The sequence below is a fragment of the Microtus oregoni genome, unplaced genomic scaffold (genome assembly GCF_018167655.1).
Source record: "Microtus oregoni isolate MIOR12 unplaced genomic scaffold, Mior012 000008F_ref0000371, whole genome shotgun sequence".
Classification (NCBI taxonomy): domain Eukaryota; kingdom Metazoa; phylum Chordata; class Mammalia; order Rodentia; family Cricetidae; genus Microtus; species Microtus oregoni.
The window spans coordinates 26,541,580-26,562,259 of record NW_024543067.1 but is presented as its reverse complement, the minus strand read 5'-3'; the positions used below and the strand labels follow the sequence as shown (position 1 = coordinate 26,562,259).

General features: G+C 42.1%; 1 protein-coding gene across 4 annotated transcripts in view; it reads right to left on the bottom strand.

Annotated features, from left to right (window-relative positions):
- Trpc6 (transient receptor potential cation channel subfamily C member 6) overlaps positions 1-19,630 on the bottom strand; it is a 116,075-nt gene extending 96,445 nt beyond the window's left edge. For 2 of the 4 annotated variants that reach the window (XM_041657205.1, XM_041657207.1), the window contains exon 1: positions 18,995-19,622. In XM_041657205.1, the coding sequence (XP_041513139.1) occupies positions 18,995-19,161 (167 nt within the window). In that variant the 5' untranslated portion in view covers positions 19,162-19,622. Of the gene's footprint in view, positions 1-18,994 lie in introns of all 4 variants that reach the window. The other 2 variants (XM_041657206.1, XM_041657208.1) reach the window with 2 other exon arrangements.
- Between the last annotated feature and the right edge of the window lie 1,050 nt (positions 19,631-20,680).

Sequence of the window (20,680 nt, the reverse complement as noted above, 5' to 3'; positions counted from 1 at the left end):
CATTGAGGTGGAATCAGCATTTTAAAGCTCTGTGTTTGCTTACTCTCATTTACAAAGTCTCTGTTTGTGTTGATGCTGTGCTTGTTGATTATGGGCACTTTTGCTTGTTCCAAAGTTGAGCAACAGTGAAACCGAGCCCCTTATGGGAGAAACAACAGCCTGATTTTACTTCCCTCTTTACCATTTCCCAGACCTGCAGGACTCGGGGTAAGACCCGTGAGGACTGGCAATATGGTGGGTGGATTTCTCTGAAATGGTGAAGTTCACTGATGGCCTCTGCAGTCCCCCTCCCCAGCCCAGAACCAAGCAATAAGAGGAGGCAAATCAGAATCCTCAGATGAAGAATGGGGGTACGCAGAGCCACGCAATGAGTGGAGGGGAAAAAAATCCTCACATGAAGAAGGAAACCAAAGAACAGCATGAAACTAAAGAACAATGGAATGTAGTGAAAAATAGCCTCTGAACTCCTGGCTGAAATGGATAGCCACTGGCCTAAAGAACTCACCTGCCCCAACACACCCATCAGCCCTCTACTCTGCCCTAGTCTGTCCTCCTGCCAAGCGCCTATGCATCACCCTTTTGACTTCTTTCCTTTCTGCCTTTCCTAAGCTTGCCTTCTTCTCTGTTTCAAAGTCAGGAAACAGCCGTCATGGCCCCACTCCACAGCCTGGGTTCTCTCCAGGTTGGATTATAACAGTGTTCACGGCCAGGTCTTATGTCTATGCAGGGCCACAGGAACATAGCTAACAACAGGGCAACTGCAGATTTTAGAGTTCATTCCCTGACATGTGACTTATGTACTAACTCCCTTTTGGTGAAATAAGTCTTTCTCCCCTATTGTTCAAAGGCAGAATGCTTTAGGCTTGGGGTCAGCTGGTCATGGACCATATGGGAGGCTCTGTATTATTTCTTCCATCCCAAAATACCTTCCTTTTCAACTCCATGACATGGCATCCTACTCTTTCAACAAGCACTGACCCTCTCTGCCACTCCATATCTTTGAAAGGCTTCCTCTTTGCTCCCTAAACTTCCTTTTCCTGTCTGGGAAGGGTCCTGTGGGCTGTGTGTTTGCTCATGGTCTGAGCTTGGAGAGTAGTTAAGTTGATATTTTCTGTTCACAGTCATCAGTGTGAGTCATGGGCTTTTCCCTAATTTAGAATGAATACCCCTGAGCTCGTGGTACAGCCTAATGACACAAACTTACAGATAAACACATTACATCTCTCTGGGAGAAGTTAACATGGGAACATTGTGGAATCAGATGCAAACTTTTAATATAAAACAAACATCAAGGAATATTTGTGCTTACAGGAGGCTGTACCAGATTTGTATGAGAGTAAGTCATTTTTATTCTGCAGTGGGGGGATATAAAGCATTAAGAATTTTATATAAATAAATTTTTATTTGTAAATCTTCAACACACTCTACCTCAGTGAGTCCTCTGGAATGGTTTCCCATGAAGTTATGAGTGTATACTTTTAGCTTTAATAATTATAACCTTCTGGGGACACAGCTTGGATGTTTTTCCGGGGAACTCAGAGAATTTCTTGGCCATATAACCAGGATTTTATCTAAGTGATGCTTTAAGATTTACTTCTCCATAAACTTACAATTATCTACATTTAATTCAATATTTCTTTTTTTTACAGTTCATTTTTAAAATGATGGTTCTCTGTCTTGTGAAAAATGAACAGTTGTTTGCCCAGCACCAGAAATAAAATGAAGCCTGTAGAACATGGGGAATGATGTGACTGCTTTTCTTCAATCCTGTAGAACATTGAGAATGGTGTGACTTAGCTTTTCTTTGAATTGATGAAATCACAGATTTCATTACGTTAGCCTTTGAGAGAACAGAACTTTTTCAGCCTTGAATTACAGTCTCATGGAAACTGACCTATTGCTCATTCTAGGTCTTTAAAAATTATAGGCTAGAAGTTATATCTGGTCTGTGTCCTTTTGGATCATTCTGATATGGCAATCAGAACATCCCCATATGAAATTGTATTAGGAACACAAGGCTCTAGAGCTCCACAGCAATGATTGATATAGAGACTGCCATTGTCATGACGGGCAACTTCACAGTCAGTATGTCTCCTACCCTTTCTACCTGTACTTCAGAATTCTTTATGTATTTTTTATTATTGCCTAATGAATTTGAGTTGGCAAGACTGATTTTCTGAATCATCCACCCCTTCATCAGGCATATTTTGCATCTCACATTGTTCTAAAACTCACAAGCATAGTACCAAGCCCCAGAGTCTGCCCTCAGTATCCAAATGTTTCAAACATAGAGTCCTTGTGCTGCAGCATCAAAGAATTCCCAATCAGTCTCTCCAGACCATGACGGGAGCTCAAGGGGAAGCAATGTGGAATTCAGATAAAGCAGAAGAAAGAATTCTCTGAGGGGCACGCTGATAGAAACAAGGCAAGCATAGACCGTTCCAGGGAAGAAAAGAGCAGCAACAGTGAGCTGCAGCAACAGGCACAGCTCTCATTCACTGGTAAAACACAAAGACTGGAAAAAATGAGGAGAGTTGATATTGGAGACTAAGACAGCAGTCAGGCAGCAGGAGCCGGTAGACTGTGCTTGTTCCCCTTGGAGTATCTCATTGATTTGGTTGCTGCCCATGAGTCAATTCACAGAAAGGAAAGTTCTATTCTATTGTGTCTCAATGCATGAACATTTTAACTTAATGAATTAGATTTTTAAACCTCTCTAAATGCATTGTGTACATTCCCCCCACTTTGATGCATCATGCTTGCAATAATGATCAAGTCTGTTTTGATGACTACAGGGTACCCTTATGTCAATGATACCTAACTGTCAACAAAACATCAATATTTTAAGTGGGTTTGGTGGTTATGGGACATTCGCTCCTACAGTATAACCTTCTGAGTAGCTCATCTTTTGAATAAACCTGTTAAATGAATTGATAGCAATGAAAATTACGAAGTCCTAACGGCTGTTTCTTCTCATTTGTTGTTCCTGGTATACCATAGGCTTAAGGTACAAAACAAAATTCATGAGAATCGAGAAACCAGTCTTTGGCTTAGGTAGGATGAGCACTTATTAATTCTATGCATGATCTCCTTGAAAGTCTTTCCTTTATACAAAATTCATGCATGTAACACTTTCATGTTAAATTTCCATGCAAAGTACATTTAAGAAAAGTAAATCTTGTTTTTAATCCTTTTATACTATATGTGATCTGGTTAAAATCTAAAGGGAGAAAACGGTTTTGCCATGAATAGACATGATATGACCTGGGAAATATATACTCTCTCTTTTAATACAAGAAGACTGCCACTTTCAGAGAGTTCTAAGGTTAAATTTAAAAACCTTAAAATTTATAATAATGATAATAATGTTAAATGGGAAATATTAAAGTACAAGTAAAAATGTCATTGTTTAAAACATATATAACGCATGAATAGAAAGATATGAAAGTATATGTATGCATATTGTATTATGTACATATACATATGTGAATATGTGTATTTAATGTATATAAGCATATAAATATATAAAAACTTATTTGAAAATTATTTTTTAAAATTTATGTAATTCTTATTAGTACATTGCTGGGAGACACCTGAAAGGTCAGAGGTGTGTTGTAGTACAGAGTGGAGGTGGTTGTCTGGATGAACAGGAGATCTCAAGGGAAAAGAGTGTCCTGAGAAGCTAAGGTCTCATGCTACTTTCATCTTGACAGTTTCTAGTGTTTGTGTGTCTTCTTCTTCCAATTATTCTGGAAAAAATGATAAAAGAAAGAGAAAGAGATATAAAAATAAAAATTCCAACTAAAGAGAGAAATACGTACAGGGTGGGGGGACCTACAGGAAGTCACCCAGTTGAAAGGGACTTGTAAGGAGCTGAATGAGAAGTATGTGCTTCGTGTTCAGTTGGGGAAGTTCTGTCCTTCTAGAGGGCTATGACCTCATCCTAGATCCCAGAACTTTCCCAGGGCAAATTCCTTTGCAAACCATGCTGTCATCTTTCTCTCTTTTCTCTTTATTTTTCTATTGATTGCGACACATGAAAATTCCTGTTTCTATAAAACTTCCAATTTTAGAATACCATTATAAATTAAAACATGAAAAGCAAATGACCTTTGTCCTTGTTTCCGACCCCTTCGATCTGAGTTTAGAAGGTAACATAAAATTCACCTTACTTGCCCAAGAGCATGGAGAGAGCATTGCGGATATGTACCCTAGCATCTAACTAATTAGGTTTGCATCTCTGCTGATTGAATACATGACTTTTTAAGGATTGATTCCCAAGTTTAGACTTTATTTTTCTTATTTATAACAATAAGCCTACATCATAGGGTTGCTATGGGATATTAAAGAGATTGTATGTACAAAATGCTTAAACTATTGCCTGGGACACAGTGTGTCCTTTAGTCATGTTTCCTCTGCCAAGATCTCAAGAAACTAATCAACATGCTGGCCCTTTATAACACTATAAATTGATGGAGATTAAATAAAGCTAAAAATTGAGTTTCTCAGTTTTACTGTCATATTTCAAGTCTTCCATACCACAGAGGACTGCCACATTGGGCAGAGCAGATACAGAACTTCTCCACTATTTCAGAGGGCACTAGTACATGTAGTATTAACAATGATGGAACAGAAAAGACTCTCAAGACAGGAGAGAGGACAAGGCTGTGATGGGACAATCAACTGTTCCAAAGCTGTACGTAATTCACTCTGGTACAGGTGATGCATAAATCACTTGGAGTTTCTGATTTGGGAGATCTAGGCAGGACCTGGTTATCAGGGTTTCCAGTAAGTTTCTAAAGGATTATCAAAGAATGCCATTAAGAAGCCACACTCTGGAAGACCATCTTTATAGAATGCAGGCTCATGTGTGGTGTGTGCCGTCTGTGAAAGAGGTACAATATCCACATTTCTTACTAAAATTTCTTTCCTAATATTTTTCCATCATAATGTCACCCTGGTTCTTCTTCCCCATCTCACCTTTCCCAATCTCACTGCTGTCACATTTATGCTGTCCTCCTCTTTATGCTTTTATTGCTATCTTCCCTATCCCTAACATTGGTCTGATGTACAAAGGTCTCTTAAACAGCAATATCTCCGTTCAAACTAAGACTCCTTTAACCCAGGAAGCAAAAGTTTCTCATCCATCTTTTCAAAAGTTGTATATCCAACAATCATTAAACAGTGAAATAAACTATGACTTATCAAATACATTGGGTTTTGACCAAAGCAGTCTTAACAGTGGAGGCACCCTGCCTGAGGTCAGCTTAGCTTGTTCCTTGGAATCTTTAGTAAGTTTCTTAATTCCCACACACATCAGATCTTCATCTCAAAGTGCAGGTGATGAGAAGTGCTGGGAGCATTGAGTAAGTTCATGTGTGTATAGTGCTAGAACTCTACCTTGTATATAAGAAATGCTGTGTTAGCTATTGCTATTTCTGTTGTCATTGTTAATTATAGTAAAATCATGTCAAAATAATTGGTTAAGAGCACTTATTGCTCTTGCAGAGGACCTGAGTTCAATTCCCAGCGCCCACATGGTAGCCCCCAACAATCTCTAAGTCCAGTTCTATGGGATCTGATACCATGTTCTGGCCTCCACAAGCACTAGGAATGCTGTGGTATACTTTCATAGATGCAAGTACAACATTAATATGCATAAAATAAAATAAATAAATATAATTTTAAAAAATAACTCTAATTTTTACATCTTAGGTAGACCTTTTGGTGAAACTTTAAAGAAAACTGTGTGAAATGATAAACTCTGTGTAAAAAATAGTAAGATGAACTGAAGAAGAGCTTCAGACCATTCTGAGTTTCCCTTTCCTCTTTACACTTGGAAATGATATTGTCACTTACCACGTGCTTACAACTGGATTTCCTGTGAGTTTCAAACAAGCTAATGTAAATAAAGCAAAGAACCAAAGTGCAAGCCCCTTAAATTTGGTAAAGACTCTAAAAGACAGTGTTCCCTATGACCTTTCCTGACTTCTTATATCTCTAGCACACTGGGGATCATATTTCATTAATTCCAAGATATATAGCTCTCCTATTTCTTTCAAATGCATTTTAATTAGAATACAATTGTATCATTTCCCCCTTCCCTTTCCTCCACACAGCCCTCTCCAGGTGCTCTCCCCGTGTCCCACGTGCCGCAGCTCTCTAGCTGATGGCCTCCTTTGCCCTCCATCGTCACTGTCACACACACAAATGCACCACAGATGCGTCCAGACTGCTGGAAAAGACAAGATCTCCTGAGAAAATTGAGAGCACTGGGGTCACTGGAGAGGGCAGAGGGGGAGGGAGGGTGTGGAGAAAAATATGGAACCCAATAAAAAAATTTAAAAAAGATCAGCTAACAATTGCAAAAGGAAGATGAATGGGACGGGATCAGAGGGTTGAGAATGGTGGGAAGGGCAGAAAATATGTTCAAAATGCATAGTACAAAATTCTCAAAGAATAAAAAGTATTTTTATAGAGGGGGATGTTTTTTTCACGGAACACTTCCTTGTTCGCTTCTTTGATTTTAAGGTTGGCTTTGAACTTTCCAGATGTGAGTGCTGGGAATTAGGACCTCCTCTGCAGTGCTCTCTTTGCTGGCGTGATAACATGAAGAAAGCCTGTCTGTTGGTTCGTAAGGGGCTAAGGTCAGAGAAAGCAATTCAAATGCTTCTCTGCCCGTAAGAAGACTAAGACTGTACTATGGGTAGAAGGCACAAGGTCTAGCAGAAGTTGTGGTCCCTCATACCCCTTTGTAGAATAGGTACTAACCATTCTAGAGTACTGAAAATCAAAGATTTTCAAGATTCACAGGCCATCCAGATTCAATGTTGTTTCCTGACACCTGTACGTTGACACACTCTATACAAATTTCTACAAAATTGTTTCTTTTTATGTCAGAAACAGGACCAAGAGACAGAATTTTAAAAACATTTTCAAGAATAAAACTAAACTGCCTTTATATTGGAGTCTTCAAATTTGGAATTAATGTCCTAGAACTGAAAAGAAAAAGCACTGTGCAGGCTGCTAAATGAGGGAAGTGAGTCGTGTTCAGTGGCAACACCTGCAGGTCACCGTGACCAGCATGTCAAGATGTACATAAATGTGCAATCAGCGCCACTCACATGTGGGTGGTCACAACAGCTCTCTAAGTGGACTTAAGATCCCCTCAACAGGAGGGAAGTCACTCCTAGGACTAGAAACCTCGCCAGCTTCCCAGAGTAAGTGTGGTCATGGACCTTAGGAAGAATCACTGTTTTGCTAGGTCAGCATGATTCCTTATTGCATTCTAAACCTTATCTTTATACTCGCAGAAAAACGTAGCTATCATCCCTCATTAAATAAGTATCTCTTTACATCAAATGGAGATCATTACAGAAAACCACAGCTGGACATAATCGAAGAACATGGGGTCAGAATGCTGCTTAATGAACCTGGCACAGCCCCAATGTCTACATCACAGCCTTTGCATCTATGTATGTGGTTCAGGGAACACCAGGAAAGAGAGGGCAGAAAGATTATGAGAGTCATAATATCAAGAGTTTTGCTATGAAACTGTCTCTCCGAGAAACAGCTACATAGACGAAACCAGAACAGTGGCAATATCAGTGGATTCCTAATGTGGAGGGGGCTCTGCTGTGTCTCACTGGTCTGGGGGGAGCTCCACTGTGTCTCACTGACTTGGGGGAGCTCCACTGTGTCTCACTGACTGAGGGGAGTTTCACTGTGTCTCACTTGTCTGGGGGGAGCTCCACTGCATCTCACTGACTGGGGAGCTCCACTGTGTCTCACGGGTCTGGGGGGAGCTCCACTGTGTCTCACTGACTGAGGGGAGCTCCACTGTGTCTCACTGGTCTGGGGGGAGCTCTACTGTGTCTCACTGGTCTTGGGGGAGCTCCACTGTGTCTCACTGGTCTGAGGGGAGTTTCACTGTGTCTCACTGGTCTGGGGGGAGCTCCACTGTGTCTCACTGACTGAGGGGAGCTCCACTGTGTCTCACTGGTCTGGGGGGAGCTCTACTGTGTCTCACTGGTCTTGGGGGAGCTCCACTGTGTCTCACTGGTCTGGGGGGAGCTCCACTGTGTCTCACTGGTCTGGGGGAGCTCCACTGCATCTCACTGACTGGGGGGCTCCACTGTGTCTCACGGGTCTGGGGGGAGTTCTACTGTGTCTCACTGAACTGGGGGGAGTTGCACTGCATCTCACTGGACTGGGGTGTTCCACTGTGTCTCACTAAACTGGGGGGGGGGCTTCACTGCATCTCACTGGACTGGGGTGTTCCACTGTGTCTCACTAAACTGGGGGGGGGGGGGGGCTTCACTGCATCTCACTGGACTGAGAACTACATGTGACTGATGCCTGCTGGGAGAGTTGGCTTCCCACAGAGATGGACCCTTTGTCTCTCCTACTTTAACATCACCAAAATGACACACGTCTTATATTGTGAGCCTTCTTGCTGTAGCTCTGTCAGCTGTCAACCATTGCCATGACGTAGTTTTAATCAGTAGTGCACGTGCGGACATTAAAGGCAACAGCCTCCAAAGGTTCAGTGTGGGTGGCAGTAGTTCAAAAATAAATCCTAGAAGCAGTGTGAAATAGTCTTTTCAAACATAGACAACAAATAAATGTGTATTTGTGTGTGTACCAGGGACTATAGGGAGTCCATAAGGAACAGTGGAGAATCGGGTTCGTTTAAGAAGCATTCTGGAAACATATAATTATGAACTCAGTCTAATTGAATAGCATGAATCAATTGCATTCTTTGAATTCTTTTTTTAAGAAAACTATTCTAGGGGCTGCTAGAGGTGTCTCTGTGCTTAAGAGTACTTGCTACTCTTGTAGAGGACACAGATTAGGTTCCCAGTGCATCACGTGACTCCCGACAGCCTGCCACTCCAGTCCAGGCCTAGTCTACACCCTCTCATGTTCTCCATGGGTGTCTACACACACACAGCCACACACACATAAAGAATAATAATAAAAAACAAATAAATCTTAAAACTGCTTCTACACCAATGTTCTGTTCACCATTTAGAGCAGACATGTATGGAAAACAAGAGTATTAAAAATTCTTAGTTAAAATGGGATTTAAGGGAGTCGCTTCCTGAATGTGGCATGTTCATGATCACGTAAAAAAATTATTTTACATATGTGCTCTTTTATGTGTTCCTAAGTTATACATAAGCCACATCTATATAAATTTAGATATAAAAACTATTTCAACAGATATAAAATAAAATATAAAACAAAACGGTTTCTTGAAAATGCATAATTACTATCACCACTACAAATTCCAGCTGCTGAGAGTTACTGAGATGTGGGGTCCTGGTTCTCAAAGACAGTGAGTGCCTGAGGAATCTAAAGAACTGAAATAAATTAACGACATTGTCATCTTGGAGTAGTGAGCAGCCCTGGTTGTGACGACAGATCCTGGAGAAGACACTTGCTCAGCACTGTAAAAGAGCAGGGAATTTCCACCCAGCCCACAGATAGGGCAAATGTCTGTTTTAAGAATGCTAATATTTCAATAACTGGGGTGAGTCTTATTTGTAGCAATTTAACTACCCTTAGAATTCACCTCATTTCCAATTCTTATTGTAATTGTGGTAATTTGCGGGTTCATTGTGTTAGCAAGCCCCAGGGGGAGCCTCTCCCTAGAGTAGAGAAAGAGGGTTTTATGCTGGTCATGTCAGGACAGAATGTTCCAGGCACCAAAGTCAGAGCTTCTAGAATGGAGATGTGAAATCTGCAATCAATCTTAGCATGACCATAGACTCACCTGATTTCTGGCAGTACCTATCTCTGGGTAAATACTGTACAAACACTTTATTAAGATAAGCAAATCTAGTTTTGGTTTGAGCTGTTTTTGTTTTTGTCTTACTGATTTTTTTTTTTTTAGTTTGTTTTTGTTGTTTGTCTTGGTTCTTTGTTTCGAGAGCAAGAGAAAACACATAAAGTTGGGTTGGGAGAAGCTGGCACAAGTTGGGAGAAAGGAAAAATATGACCATTTCATATATTTCAAAATATATGACCAAATAAATAAAAACTTAGAAATAAATTATACAAATCCTACAATAAACTCTAATTTCACAGTGTATTTTTTAAAAAAGATTTTTATGGGGATAGGTTTGTGTCTATGTGGGTGTAGGTGCCCACAGAGCCGAAAGAGAGCAACAGATCCCTTAGAGCTTGAGGTCTAGCTACCCTCTGTTGGGTTGGGAACTAAACCCTGGTCCTCTCAAAAGTAGTATAAGCTCCTGACAGTAGAGAATCTCTCCAGCCCCTCACACACTGTCACACAGCCAGTTTCTCTGACACAAACTTCCCGATGGCCAGAAGCAGTCTCTACACATCTCAGGAAAAGAGCACTTTGTATCTGTAGTTTCTTTTTATTTCTTATTTTATTTTAAAAACTGTAACATAATTCCTTTCCTCCTTCAAAAACCCTCCTATATTTACCTACTTGCTCTTTTACAAATTCATTGCCTACTTTTTCATCAATTGCTGCATTCCTTTATGAATATACTTAAGCATAATCTGCTAGGTCTGTATAATGTTACTTATATATTTTTTTTCAGGGCTGACCGTTTGGTGTTGGATAACGAATTGCTGTTCTCTTCCCTGGGAAGATATTCCTTCCACTTGCAGCATTCCTTAGGTGCCCGTAGTTCTTAGTGTAGGGTTGAGGTCTTGCGACCTTTCCCAGTTCACTTTAGCTGTCTATGTTGTTCATGTCTATGTTGTTCTACTGGTTCAGTTCATGTTTAGACAGCCATGTTGGTGAGACTTTACAGAATAGCTTCTGACATTACTAGGATTCCCAGTCTTACAGCAAAGTCCGTGATGCTCCTGTGCAATGTTCTCTGAATCTTATGTGGGGTGCTTTGAAGATGTATTCATTGAAACTGGCTTCACAACTCTGTAGTTTTATTGGCTGTGGTTTTCTGTCATGGTCTCCATATGCTTCAAAGAGAAATTTCTTTGATAAGGGAAAAGGAGTCTATTTACCTGTTAGTATTAAAACAAATAGAGTGTAGTTAGGGATTCCGTTGGTTTAGTAAAGTGGTGGCTGTAGGCTCTTCTCCAAGATCCACTACCATTAGTAACTAGCTAGGTTTCCAGAACGGGTCATGGTTTCCCTATTATTGAGCAAATCTTAAGCCCAATTAGACAGCTGTTGACTACAGCCAAGATATGAATGCTACTATTGCACCGTTATCATGTCATGCTGTTCATTGTTGTGGTTCACACTTATCATATCTGGGTAGGACTATTGTTTGCCTCTCTCTTTTGAAAGCTCACATGGTGCCTTTTGGTGCCATGAGACTCCTCAGGGAGGAGGCTGTCAGGAGAGTTCCAGCTCAAGAGCCTCTGGGCCTTGTAGCTGAAGTACATGTGTCTTCAGCAAAAGAACTTTTCTTCTAAATCTGGGGGAAGGGGTGGCAAATGATGGCAATAATAATACCCTGTGTGTTTTAGGAGTCTCTTGGACAACCCTGTATCAAAAGAGGGCCTCTCATGCTTAATTTTGAAGATTTTGTTAGGTGGTCTTTGGATTTTGAAGGGAGCTTTGTCAACCCAGATGAGAAATTTTTATTTAAACTATATATGTATGTTTCTGCATAATGTCTGTAACTTTTAGAGAGTTATGATCAATTTGTGGCTCTTTGTTAAAGTTACAAGTTATCTATAGAACACTTATTTTGGTATACTAACTCTCCTTGGTGAAAAAGACTGACCATATTTCAAACCTTCATTTTACTATTGATGGAACCAATGGTGAAAGAGTCTTTGGTTCCTTCCTTTATTCCCATTTGGCAGCTGCAAACTGTGTAATGTTGGGCACATCCATCAGCTTCTTATCTGTGGGCTTTTTTCTTATCAGTAAAATAAGAATTTTGAATGCTCACACCTCACAGCTTGTCTTCCATTTGAATGACTAGTATCTGTGAAGCACAGAAAAGGCCACAATAAATTCTTCTTACGAGGTGTAATCAAACCATGCCAACGGAGATGACTAAATAAATTCCAAAGTTAATTAAAGGATGGGAGAGTCCAGCTTGACTCTGACCTTCAAAAATGAATAACACCGTGATAGGAAGAAAAAGCCAGAGTCAAATTGCTGTGCAGATGTCTGGTATTTTTCTCTATGTCTGTCTTCTCTTCTCACCTGCGTATTACATGGATATAATAAGCAAAGCACAGGGATCTTGGCTCAGTATATCAGAACTACCATGTGACTCTCCAAATTATCTACGGCAAGAGGGAAAAAGCAGAATGGAGCGAAAATGGCGTGCTGAACCTCTATATGGGTACAGGATGATTATGTGGGGTGCTGAGAGGGTAGAGGCCCCTGCCAGCCCTCTACATATGTGCACCAGATGTACTTTTGTGATATACTGAGTTGGGCTCATGTGAAACTTAACAGCCTCGTAACTTCCTGCTAGTTTCTTAACATCTGTACATTTCATCATCGTTATTTGTAAAACAAACATGAAAAATAGATAAGTGGCTGCTTTCAAGAATCAACTCTAATCATACAACTAGACAAAGACTTACTACAGAGTAAGTATCCCAAAAATTAGCTCCTCAGATGTGTGGAAATAGTTTTGATTAGTTGTCTGTAGAAACAGAAAAATGTTGTATTGTCTATAATTCTTGTTAGTATCTGTTCTACTCTTCCCAGAGCTTCAGTTAGCTGAACTGAAGGCCAGTTGTGTCACAATCATGTGTAATGGGAGAGCTGGAACACTTGTTTGTGTAAGAATGCTACTCAGTCAACTCAATGGCAAGTCCTGAGAAGCATACCAAATTTAAATGTCAGAATTTAATTGAAATATGTTGTATAGATGAAGAAGTCCCCTTACTGGAACTAACAGAACACTCCTAAATCAAAAGCAATCACAAGTGGTAATTTAACTCATTGGATCCAATTATATCTAGCAGGTTAATGAAACAGAGAAGAAAAAAGAAAGAGTGAGCTCAGCTAAATGTCCTTTTTATGATTTTTATTCTCTATAAGTCAAATCACCCTGAGAAGTCACTTCTAACTACTCAGGGAGGATGGCTGTGTAGAAACAAAGGAAGCACTGCTTCCTGAGAAGAAAGCGGCACTCTAAATAGGATGAGTGTGGACCTGTAAGTGCATCCGAAGACATTGGTCTCCCAGTGCTGACACCCTAAAGACACTTTTCCCAATAACCAGTGTTTCCCGGTAGTTATTGATTATTTTAAGTCATGGGAAGTTTTGAAATAACAGGTGTGTCTGTTATGCAAAGTACTCTCCCTGAGGTCAACAGTGAGACCCTCCTGTATGTACTGTAATGGCTGGGGGTGAGGTCCTCCTATATAGTAATGGCTGGGCTGGGTGGGGGAGCTGATTCTAAAGGAAGCTGGGAACCAGAACCAATAGTGCTTTCCACACCTGCTTTCCCCTTAAGGTGCAGCTTCAGACTGTATACTTTTCACCATTAAATCATGGGGAATAATAATAGCTGATGTGCATCAATACTTCTTTATAGCTCTGCATTTGGAGTATTATAGATTGTTCTATTTACAAATTGTACTTTTTAATTTTCCATTGGTTTTTCCCCCAGGATTATAGTTTTCAGTAAGCTGTGGTGCTAAACAACCATAATTTCAGCACTCAGCAGGTTAAAGCAAGGAGTTCAACCTGCACTACACTGTGAGTTCAATGTTAGCCTGGACGAGCAAGTAAAGCTCTGTCCAGAAAGAAAAAGAAATTACATTTTTCACGGATAGACAATATATTTGCCTCATAGTTCTGTCTTTAGTGTTATTCATGTCATTTCAAAGTACATAACAGATACTAGGATTCTCACTGAATTCAAACACTACCTATATCTTTGTTTCCCTAAATATGATTTAGAAAATGAATTAAATGTCTCTTGGGGGTTGAAGAAATGACTTACTGAGTAGAGTGTTCGTTCTGCACATGTAACGCTCTGAATTCAAATCCCCAAAACCGAAGCCAAAAAATAAAAACAAAAATTCAGGTATGATTGCGTGAATCTGTAAGCTCAGCAACAGAAGGTGAAGACAGGCTGATCCCAAGAGCTCACTAGCCAACAGCTAGCTCAAAGATAAACATACGGGTCAGTGAGAGGCCAGTTCTCAGTGGAAGAGTCAGTAAGAAAAGAACCATCAAGAAAGATAAGTCCTACTCTGTCCTAGACATGCGCCCATAGGGACACAGGTCTTCAACATACACATGCACATGCACACAATTGTAATTAACTTTAAAAATAGAATTGCATTATTTTCTTTTTATATCCTCACACTCATATGCATGCACAAAATAAATCAATAATCATGATTTTAAAAACGTTTAAGAATGAAACTGCTATGTTTTCTTTTCCAGATGTTCTGTCTGCTGTTTCTTTTGTAGAGGTCACCCCTGTTCTTCTAAATCTCGTTCTTTCCTAACGGTTTGACATTTTATACACACCAGCTTTACACCTTCCCCCTAACTACATTGCTGCTGAAGGTTCTCACGCTGCCATCATACTTGCTACTTAGTGGATTCTGCTGTTAGCTCACTCTCTCCTAGTTAACTGTTTCTGTGTGCTTGGTCACTGGCTGTAGGGAGCCTATTTTTAGCAGCCTTGCTCTTGGATGAATCTCCTAAGCAATCAACATGGAGAGGACACTTCCTTCTTCATCCTTTAGCGATTTACTAAACTAAGACCCCAAGACTTGAAGATCCCTTTGCCAACTAGGCACACAAAAAGTAAAAGCTCGCATGGCATGTAGGCTCTTAAATTGAAATTCTCAAGGGGACTTGTCTTCCTGGCATTTACCCTAACTCTGCTGGTGGCCATTGTTTCCTCTGACCCTGTGCTGGTGGGCATCACTTGCCCTGACCCTGTGCTGGTTGGCATCACTTGCCCTGACCCTGTTCTGGTGGGCATCACTTGCCCTGACCCTGTTCTGGTGGGCATCACTTGCCCTGACCCTGTGCTGGTAGGCATCACTTGCCTTGACCCTGTGCTGATGGGCATCACTTGCCTTGACCCTGTGCTGGTAGGCATCACTTGCCCTGACCCTGTGCTGGTGGGCATCACCTGCCCTGACCCTGTGCTGGTAGGCATCACTTGCCCTGACCCTGTGCTGGTGGGCATCACTTGCCTTGACTCTGTGCTGGTGGGCATCATTTGCCCTGACTCTGTTCTTGGGGGCATCATTTGCCCTGATTCTGCTGGTGGCATTATTTTTTTAGCCTAACTGCTTAGTATTATGAGAGTATTGGTTTCATTCAAGACATTTCTCAATTTTAGTTCTCTGCCTCATTTGCAGCTAAGACCTTTCCCACACTAAGTTCTTTCTAGCATCTTTATTCTTGACACATAGCAATCACTTATAATTTTGAGCAATTTAAATAATGTTATTGTTTTGTTTCATGGTACTTTTGATCAAATCCAGGACTTTAGGGATGTAGGTGAGCATCTTACCCTAGCCGCCAAATTACTAATGGTTTCAAATACATTATTATGATGCACTGGCTACCACAGGGTATTTTTCACATTAATTTTTGGAAGGTTCATGTACTCCACAGCACACATACAGAAGTCAGAGGACACCTTTCCAGAAGCAGCTCTCCCCTCTCACAACATGGATCCTGGAGCTCAAACTCAGTAGGCAGCAAGTGCCCTTACTTACCCACTGAGCCTCTATACCCTGTGCTACGATAAGTTTTTATTGTTGCTTTAGACTTACTTTATTGGAATGCCTATAGCTTTAGTTTGTTGTACCTTGTCATTTTTCACAATCTGAACAGTAATAAGTAACAATTCAATAGTTTATAACTCAGTGATTAATGGAACTAAACCGACTAATCTGTACTGGTTTGCAAACCCTTAACATATGTGCAGATGCCTGAGAGTCTCCCTCAGGTTCAGAGTCACAGAATAGAGAAACTTCTTTAATAAAAGAATTCCTGGCTTCTTGTCAGGACATGGGACTTTCTTGTTATTCATCACTGAAAATAGATTACAATAGAATATACCATCTGCTTTCTAACTGAAAGTTAGAAAATAAGGCCCCATGGATCCTTCTTTCAAAAGTGCCATCTTTAAGATAATAACCCTTCACTTACCAAGGTTCGAGAATCTGCAATTGTCTTCCACAAGATAATTTCCCACAATCCTCAGCAGCAAAGACTCCAAAACTATGTGTATAAACTATGTGGAATCTTACAGGGAAATCTCAGTGATTTGAGAAAATCTTGCACCTAAAGTGTACCAGTGATTGCCGCAATTACACCAGTACACATTCCACTCTGAAAAAAAACAAAAACCTCCCATCCCAAGTTTAAAAGTCCATGAAGTGTTCATTTGTACCCTGTACCAAGGGAAGGCAATTTTTTTAAAGCATTTTCTCCTGAATCACTTTTATTCAACTGTAAAATCTAAAAACTTTGTCAGAGAAGACACTGGATGAAAAATAACCTTGACCTCCATGGGAAATGATGAATTCGAGGAGAAAATCTTTAATTCTGGAGTGTGGTTTACTCTCAACTCAGCGAGTGCCACCCAGCAGGACCTGAGCCCATCACCAAATTTCTCTGCATCTGTTTCTTACCTATTCTCATGTAGTCTGAGATTCCTGCACCGAAGGAGAAAACACTTTTGCTCTAAGTAGTGTATGTCTAGAGTTCTCCAAATATATAATCTTTGAATACATAAGTTTTTATAAATTATAATACATAGTAGTAACTCAAAGGCCTTCATGATTTAGACAGTAAATTACATTTGAAGACATTATGAAAAGTGTTCAAATAACTTGGAGTTCTTTATGTAATCTCACTGCTAATAATATAACCACAAATTTTAAAAGCAAATCACTTTCCTTAAGACAAAGAAATCAATTATAATAGATTGTAGAATAAGAACATTTAGTTAATGAGATCATCTAATTTTTTGAAGATGCAGATAGTTATCAAAGCACTTAATTTAGCCAACAGGAAATGTTACTAAATAGCATTAGAGCTTGGTGAAAGTCAAGGCAAAGTCTCCCTATGCTGCCCAGACTGGCCTCAAACTCGAAGCCTTGAAGTAAATAAGGTTATACATGGGCGTCACCTACCTGCCGTGGCTTCAAAGCAAATTTACAAACAGCTATGTTCAAAATGCTAGCATTTTATATCATTACTTTTTCTTGCCATTTATCTTCTTGCTTTTAGTGTGTACTCTGTCAACAAGCCAACACAACATCTCCACAGACTCAGAAATGCAGGCTTTCCAGCTGCACCTAAGACCCAGGGAACTGAAGTCTTAGCAAAACCTCTGGGTGGCATATGCCCATCAAACTGTGAGAAGTCTGGGTCTGCCGTAGGAGACAGAGCTTTTCTGGGCTGGGAGACAGGTCTACTGCACAGGCATGAGAACCCTAGTTCAGACCCCAGCACCCAGGTAAGCACTTGGTTCAGGGGCGTATGTCTGCCAGTCTAAGTAAAAAGGGTGAACCCCAGGGTCAGTGAGAAACCCTGTCCCCAAAATATAATGTGCAGAACTGTAAAGGAGGACATTCCGTGTCAATCCCTGGCCTCTACACACCAACCACGGGCAAGCACATACACACACACACACACACACACACACAGACACACGAGCACACAGACCGCCCCTGCACACACAGACGGAGGGAGGCAAAGGGAGAGGGCAGGGGGAGAGAGAGATTTATAATTGGGCAGCAAATATAGCATTGAATAAAATGTCCTAAAATTAGCTGTTGACGATGACTACAAAGCATAATAACTACTACATGTGCAATGCTGCACTGTACAACCTAAGAGGCGAATTTTACATTGTCCGAATTGTATCTTAATTTTTCAGACATGGAAAGAGGGTGGGTATTATAGACGCTTTCGGCTTGCACAGCGCAGATGAATGGAACCACTTCCAACTTTTTTTTCCATCCTGAAGAAAAATGTAGATGCCCCATTTCCTGGGGCTCAGTTCTCACCAGGAAAGCAAACCACAGAAGGCCCTGGTCACTGCCCAAAAACCAATCTGTCTGTCACGAGGGTCCCTCAGTCCCTGCTGAAGGGATAGAACCCTCCCTCCACTAGAAGGGGCCAAGCTGAGAAAGGCTTCCCAGAAAACAGTCTGCGAAGACTGTGACAGGCCAGGAAACTTGGGTACTCAGTCAAGCAAAGATTAATCAAAGGTGCAAAGAGCCAGGAATACTATCTGCCTGCTGCACAGGCGGTCAAAGTCCGGGGGGGGGGGGGGGGGAGAGGGAAAGAAGGGGAAGTGGAGACTTTGTTTCTTTGTTTCTCCACTCTCTTGTCTGCCATCTGTCCCTTACCACCACCACCGTCACCAACCTGCAATTTGGGTTTTGTTGTTGGTTGCTGTTTTTAAACTGGCTTTTAAGAGACCACTAGTAAGGAGCTCATCCTTAGTATTCTTCTGACTCCTAACAGGCTCACTGTTGTCCTGCCAAGGATACAAAAACCTGAACGGGTCTATTTCCCGGTCTTAATCTCAACTCCAGGGTAAGAAAGAAGTCTGGTCTCAGAACTTCGCTACTTGCTTTTTGCCTAAGTAACCTGAAGCAAGACCAGAGGATAAGGCATTGCTGGAGAGTGCACTAGCGAGTTCCTTCCGCAAAGTGCATTCAAAGACCCTGAGTGTTCAGTTCATCTCTCCCACAAAGACTGAATTGCTGGAGCAAAACTGGAACCCGTTCTGGTTGTAGATCGTGCCTGTTGACCAGTGCTACAGGGTGGCAGGGACCGTAAAACCTGAAACATAGGGTCCCCTGTGGTGACCTGGCATCCCACCACAGGTGGTGAGGCGGGAACCTGGCGGGCTCATTCTGAGGGTGAGCGCACCCCTTAAGTGCCATCAGCAGCCGGCCCAGTCCCACAGGAGCGCACATCCCTGGCTGTCTGGATGTCTGGAGAGACATCGCTGGTGGGACACGCGCGGTACCCACTTGTGCAGCCCATGCCGCCCGCACCCGCACTTACAAGCTGGGGTAGTAGCCATAGGGTGGCAGCGGGAGCTGCGGGCAGCCGTTGTCTCCCAGCTCGTCCATCAGCAGATAGTCCTGGCTCTCGTTGCGCCGCGCACCGACTCCAGGGGCTACCAGCGGAGACCCGCCCCGCCGGGCCACGAACCCGGGGCTCTGGCTCATGGCACAGCGCCCAGCCGGCCTGCACCGGGCTCCCGCAGATGGGGACCTGGGGAGAAGGGGCCGCGTCACCTACCGAACTGGCCCAGAGCAAGGCGCTGCCCGGGAAAGGAAGATGAGGAAAGGGATGCAGAAGCCGGGCAGGCTGGGCTCTGCCAGTGGCTTCCCTGCCCGCCAGGGTAGAAGTCACTTCTTAGGGGGTTGGGGGCAACCGTCAAGGGAACCTTGACCTGAGAGCATCTGGACCGCGCCAACAGGCGGCCCGGGCTCCCAGGCAGAGGGCACAGGCGGGGCCTCTGTGGCAGCCGCCGGGGAGAGCAGTGAAGAGTTACTATGTCAACCGCGACTCTCCCTCCAGCCCTCGCCTCCCGCCTTCTTCCCCCCACATCCTCCGTCAAGATCCCCACCTTTAAAGGGATCGAAAGAACGGTCCAGAAATCCGCGGACCCCTGTCTGGAAGCCACAGCTAGCAGGGCCAGAATAAACCTAAACTAGGCGGAGCCAGGAGCACTCTTTATTTGGGGTTGGGAGGGCTAACTGCTCCCAAAGTAGGTTTGTTAAATAACGCCAAGGGAGGGCTTTCTAGGAAGTTTCTTTTAAGTAACACTCAAAAGGCAGGCTCCTCTCCTTCTTCCACACTGCCTTCATTTTCTTGGGATGTTTTTCCCGTTCCCAATCTCCGAAGTAATTTGGACTCCCCGTTGAAATGAAGAATTGTCTGCGTTCTCACCGCCAAATGTTCTGAGAAAATCAGCAACAAAATGGGCATTTTCGGGTGGTGCCTGTTTGTTTGAGGGAAAAACCTCCCTCCTCCGTAATTCGAGTGCCGGAATTGTTGCTCTGACTGGTGTGTTTTCTCCAACGTCCTAGCTGCTTTTAAGGCTTGGTTTAAAACTCTGATTAATTGGAATACATTTGACAAGTTAAAACCTTCTGAACAGGAACGTATAGGAATTCTCTCAGTAGTTAAAGTGCTGGGGGCAAAAGTGTGGGAACATGAATTGGGGTCTCCATAGTGAAGGACATTTCTAACTCCAGCGCTGGAGAAGAATAAAAGGGTCGCTGAGGCTCGCTGATCCGCTAATCTAGCCAAAATACAAGCTCCAGTATTGTCTCAAAACATCAGATAAAGAGTTCGCAAAGACAATTTAACTGACCTCTGACATCCACATGGCATCCAGAGCCTCCCTGTGCCTGACACACACACACACACACACACACACACACACACACACACACACACACACACACACAGAGAGAGAGAGAGAGAGAGAGAGAGAGAGATCAGTATTTATAGTAGTTTATTTAAGAGGAGTCAATTAAGAATCCATTCATTCATTCATCATACTTAATGAATGCCAAGTGTATACCAGCCAACATTTCAGGATCCAGGGGCTCTCATGAAAGAAAAAATGGTGGTTAAATAAGTAGAGTGTGATGCTCACACTTCTAAAGGCTGCCTTGGAAGTCTGAGGCAGAAGATTGGAAAGGGTTGAAGACTAACCTTGACTGTGCATGAGTT